This window comes from Telmatherina bonti (assembly GCF_933228915.1).
Source record: "Telmatherina bonti genome assembly, chromosome: 9".
In the NCBI taxonomy this organism is placed as follows: Eukaryota; Metazoa; Chordata; class Actinopteri; order Atheriniformes; family Telmatherinidae; genus Telmatherina; species Telmatherina bonti.
In genome coordinates, this window is record NC_136627.1 from 39135582 (window position 1) to 39141581 (window position 6000).

The 6000-nt window shown below is 59.8% G+C and overlaps 1 protein-coding gene across 1 annotated transcript in view; it reads left to right on the plus strand.

Moving 5' to 3' along the window:
* Positions 1-5391, plus strand: part of eif4h (eukaryotic translation initiation factor 4h) — a 74282-nt gene extending 68891 nt beyond the window's left edge. Inside the window, 1 exon segment of the mRNA XM_079246347.1 lies at positions 5023-5391. Coding sequence (XP_079102473.1) covers positions 5023-5028 — 6 coding nt within the window. The 3' untranslated portion in view covers positions 5029-5391.
* Positions 5392-6000: the final 609 nt, after the last annotated feature.

Sequence of the window (6000 nt, forward strand, 5' to 3'; positions counted from 1 at the left end):
GACGATGGAGGGAAGGCAGACGGATGGAGGGACGGTAGACGGATAGAGGGACGGTAGACGGATGGAGGGACGGCAGACGGATGGAGGGACGGTAGACGGATGGAGGGAAGGCAGACGGATGGAGGGACGGTAGACGGATAGAGGGATGGTAGACGATGTAGGGAAGGTAGACGATGGAGGGACGGTAGACGGATGGAGGGACGGTAGACGGATGGAGGGACGGTAGACGATGGAGGGACGGCAGACGGATGGAGGGAAGGTAGACGATGGAGGGAAGGTAGACGATGGAGGGACGGTAGACGGATGGAGGGAAGGTAGACGATGGAGGGACGGTAGACGATGGAGGGACGGTAGACGGATGGAGGGAAGGTAGACGATGGAGGGACGGTAGACGGATGGAGGGACGGTAGACGATGGAGGGACGGTAGACGGATAGAGGGACGGTAGACGATGGAGGGACGGTAGACGGATGGAGGGACGGTAGACGATGGAGGGACGGTAGACGATGGAGGGACGGTAGACGATGGAGGGACGGTAGACGGATAGAGGGACGGTAGACGGATAGAGGGACGGTAGACGGATGGAGGGACGGTAGACGGATGGAGGGACGGTAGACGATGGAGGGACGGTAGACGATGGAGGGACGGCAGACGATGGAGGGAAGGCAGACGGATGGAGGGACGGTAGACGGATAGAGGGACGGTAGACGGATGGAGGGACGGCAGACGGATGGAGGGACGGTAGACGGATGGAGGGAAGGCAGACGGATGGAGGGACGGTAGACGGATAGAGGGATGGTAGACGATGTAGGGAAGGTAGACGATGGAGGGACGGTAGACGATGGAGGGACGGCAGACGATGGAGGGAAGGCAGACGGATAGAGGGACGGTAGACGGATAGAGGGACGGTAGACGGATGGAGGGACGGTAGACGATGGAGGGACGGTAGACGATGGAGGGACGGCAGACGGATGGAGGGACGGCAGACGGATGGAGGGACGGCAGACGGATGGTGGGACGGTAGACGGATAGAGGGACGGTAGACGGATAGAGGGACGGTAGACGGATGGAGGGACGGCAGACGGATGGAGGGAAGGCAGACGGATGGAGGGACGGTAGACGGATGGAGGGAAGGCAGACGGATGGAGGGACGGTAGACGGATGGAGGGACGGCAGACGGATGGAGGGACGGCAGACGGATGGTGGGACGGTAGACGGATGGAGGGACGGTAGACGGATGGAGGGAAGGCAGACGGATAGAGGGACGGTAGACGGATGGAGGGACGGTAGACGGATGGAGGGAAGGTAGACGATGGAGGGAAGGTAGACGATGGAGGGACGGTAGACGGATGGAGGGAAGGTAGACGATGAAGGGACGGTAGACGATGGAGGGACGGTAGACGATGGAGGGATGGCAGATGGATGTAGGGAAGGCAGACGATGGAGGGACGGTAGACGATGGAGGGACGGTAGACGATGGAGGGACGGTAGACGATGGAGGGACGGTAGACGGATGGAGGGACGGTAGACGATGGAGGGACGGTAGACGATGGAGGGACGGTAGACGATGGAGGGACGGTAGACGGATAGAGGGACGGTAGACGATGGAGGGACGGTAGACGGATGGAGGGACGGTAGACGATGGAGGGACGGTAGACGATGGAGGGACGGTAGACGGATAGAGGGACGGTAGACGGATGGAGGGACGGTAGACGATGGAGGGACGGCAGACGATGGAGGGAAGGCAGACGGATGGAGGGACGGTAGACGGATAGAGGGACGGTAGACGGATGGAGGGACGGCAGACGGATGGAGGGACGGCAGACGGATGGAGGGACGGTAGACGGATGGAGGGAAGGCAGACGGATGGAGGGACGGTAGACGGATAGAGGGATGGTAGACGATGTAGGGACGGTAGACGATGGAGGGACGGTAGACGATGGAGGGAAGGCAGACGATGGAGGGAAGGCAGACGGATAGAGGGACGGTAGACGGATAGAGGGACGGTAGACGGATGGAGGGACGGTAGACGGATGGAGGGACGGTAGACGATGGAGGGACGGCAGACGGATGGAGGGACGGCAGACGGATGGTGGGAAGCCAGACGGATGGAGGGACGGTAGACGGATAGAGGGACGGTAGACGGATAGAGGGACGGTAGACGGATGGAGGGACGGTAGACGGATGGAGGGACGGCAGACGGATGGAGGGAAGGCAGACGGATGGAGGGACGGTAGACGGATGGAGGGAAGGCAGACGGATGGAGGGACGGTAGACGGATGGAGGGACGGTAGACGGATGGAGGGACGGTAGACGGATGGAGGGAAGGCAGACGGATGGTGGGACCGTAGACGGATGGTGGGACCGTAGACGGATGGAGGGACGGCAGACGGATGGAGGGACGGCAGACGGATGGAGGGACGGCAGACGGATGGAGGGACGGCAGACGGATAGAGGGACGGTAGACGGATGGAGGGACGGCAGACGGATGGAGGGACGGTAGACGGATGGAGGGACCGTAGACGGATGGAGGGACCGTAGACGGATGGAGGGAAGGCAGACGGATGGAGGGACGGCAGACGGATGGAGGGACGGTAGACGGATAGAGGGACGGTAGACGGATAGAGGGACGGTAGACAGATGTAGGGACGGTAGACGATGGAGGGACGGTAGACGATGGAGGGACGGCAGACGATGGAGGGAAGGCAGACGGATAGAGGGACGGTAGACGGATAGAGGGACGGTAGACGGATGGAGGGACGGTAGACGGATGGAGGGACGGTAGACGATGGAGGGACGGCAGACGGATGGAGGGACGGCAGACGGATGGTGGGAAGGCAGACGGATGGTGGGAAGCCAGACGGATGGAGGGACGGTAGACGGATAGAGGGACGGTAGACGGATAGAGGGACGGTAGACGGATGGAGGGACGGTAGACGGATGGAGGGAAGGCAGACGGATGGAGGGACGGCAGACGGATGGAGGGAAGGCAGACGGATGGAGGGAAGGCAGACGGATGGAGGGACGGTAGACGGATGGAGGGAAGGCAGACGGATGGAGGGACGGCAGACGGATGGAGGGAAGGCAGACGGATGGAGGGACGGTAGACGGATGGAGGGAAGGCAGACGGATGGAGGGACGGTAGACGGATGGAGGGACGGTAGACGGATGGAGGGACGGTAGACGGATGGAGGGAAGGCAGACGGATGGTGGGACCGTAGACGGATGGAGGGACGGCAGACGGATAGAGGGACGGTAGACGGATGGAGGGACGGCAGACGGATGGAGGGACGGTAGACGGATGGAGGGACCGTAGACGGATGGAGGGACGGTAGACGGATGGAGGGAAGGCAGACGGATGGAGGGACGGCAGACGGATGGAGGGACGGCAGACGGATAGAGGGACGGTAGACGGATGGAGGGACGGCAGACGGATGGAGGGACGGTAGACGGATGGAGGGACGGTAGACGGATGGAGGGAAGGCAGACGGATGGAGGGACGGTAGACGGATAGAGGGACGGTAGACGGATAGAGGGACGGTAGACGGATGGAGGGACGGTAGACGGATGGAGGGAAGGCAGACGGATGGAGGGACGGTAGACGGATAGAGGGACGGTAGACGGATAGAGGGACGGTAGACGGATGGAGGGACGGCAGACGGATGGAGGGACGGCAGACGGATGGAGGGACGGCAGACGGATGGAGGGACGGTAGACGGATAGAGGGACGGTAGACGGATAGAGGGACGGTAGACGGATGGAGGGACGGTAGACGGATGGAGGGAAGGCAGACGGATGGAGGGACGGTAGACGATGGAGGGACGGTAGACGATGGAGGGACGGTAGACGGATGTAGGGAAGGCAGACGATGGAGGGAAGGCAGACGGATGGAGGGACGGCAGACGGATAGAGGGACGGTAGACGGATGGAGGGAAGGCAGACGGATGGAGGGACGGTAGACGATGGAGGGACGGTAGACGATGGAGGGACGGTAGACGGATGTAGGGAAGGCAGACGATGGAGGGAAGGCAGACGGATGGAGGGACGGCAGACGGTGGAGGGAAGGTAGACGATGGAGGGACGGCAGACGGATGGAGGGACGGCAGACGGTGGAGGGAAGGTAGACGATGGAGGGATGGTAGACGGATGGAGGGAAGGTAGACGGATGGAGGGAAGGTAGACGATGGCGGGACGGTAGACGGATGTAGGGAAGGCAGACGATGGAGGGAAGGCAGACGGATGGAGGGACGGCAGACGGATGGAGGGAAGGTAGACGATGGCGGGACGGTAGACGGATGTAGGGAAGGCAGACGATGGAGGGAAGGCAGACGGATGGAGGGAAGGCAGACGGATAGAGGGACGGCAGACGGTGGAGGGAAGGTAGACGGTGGAGGGACGGTAGACGGTGGAGGGACGGTAGACGGATGGAGGGATGGTAGACGGATGGAGGGACGGTAGACGATGGAGGGACGGTAGACGGATGGAGGGAAGGTAGACGATGGAGGGACGGTAGACGATGGAGGGAAGGCAGACGGATGGAGGGACGGCAGACGGATGGAGGGAAGGCAGACGGATGGAGGGACGGCAGACGGATGGAGGGACGGTAGACGGATGGAGGGAAGGCAGACGGATGGAGGGACGGCAGACGGATGGTGGGACGGTAGACGGATGGAGGGAAGGCAGACGGATGGAGGGACGGCAGACGGATGGTGGGAAGGCAGACGGATGGAGGGAAGGCAGACGGATGGAGGGAAGGCAGACGGATGGAGGGACGGTAGACGGATGGAGGGACGGTAGACGGATGGTGGGAAGGCAGACGGATGGAGGGAAGGCAGACGGATGGAGGGAAGGCAGACGGATGGAGGGACGGTAGACGGATGGAGGGACGGTAGACGGATGGAGGGAAGGCAGACTGATTAAAAGTGTTTGCTTACGTTTATTTCTCCCTCTCTGCTCCCTTTCTTCTTCTTCTCTTCCTGTGTTGCGTGTCGTCTCTTTGACTTCCCTCTGTCTTTGAATGCAGCACTGACTCGTATCACGCCACCGCCGCCGCCTCGGACCCGGCCGGACCGCGGCGCCTGGAGGAGCGTTTTTCTTTGTTTCAGTGTGGATCTGTCCTCCACCCAGACAGTGTTAGACGTGAACAAACCAACATTCTTACTCTCCAATAAAGCTGGAAGTTTCGTTGCGAGCTGAACGTGTCCGTCTGTGATTTGACTCGGTGGTTTTCAGGTCTGTGCTTCGGTGTGGATCAGGATCAGCTCCGGGTCTGTAGTGGGTCGCGTTGTGCTCTTTGTTTTCCAGGACGGGAAATGGAAAGATGTTTTCTGAAGACAAGCAGCTGTTTTTACCTTTTTTCTGTTAATTGCAATAAAAACTGTCTTCATCATCATCAGAATGTGTCTGTTTTCAGGGTGGGGGGGCGTTCTGCTTGACTCTTCCCTGACATGACAGAAGCAAAACGGAAGAAGCTCACTGGGCTCCGCCTCCACCTGTCTGAGCAGGAAACGTCTGTAATCACATTTATCTGTAGTGGTGATCAACTAGAAATCAACAGATTGAAATGAGGTGGTTTCTGTCCCAGACCGGACCAGCCGGACTGACGTGGACCCAGACGGAGGAGGTCCGTGGGCCTCCATGTTATAGCAGGACCTGCTTGTCAGTCCAGACCATCATGATCTGCAGCTCCAGGATTTCCTGCTGCGATGCTTCGCCTGGGAAATCTGGAGTTTTTTCTGCTTGGTGAATTTAGCAACACAGTTCAGAACTTTTAGCGAACAGAACCGACACAGGGTTCCTTTATTGGAGTTTTTCATGCGAATCAATAGGATCAATGAGGACTGATGAGAACTGATGAGGATCAATAAAGACTGATGAAGGTCGATGAGGACTGATGAGGGTCAATGAAGACTGATGAGTACTGATAACCAATATGGACGGATGTGGATCGATGAGGACTGATGAAGGTCAATGAGGACTGATGAGGATCTATGAGGACTGA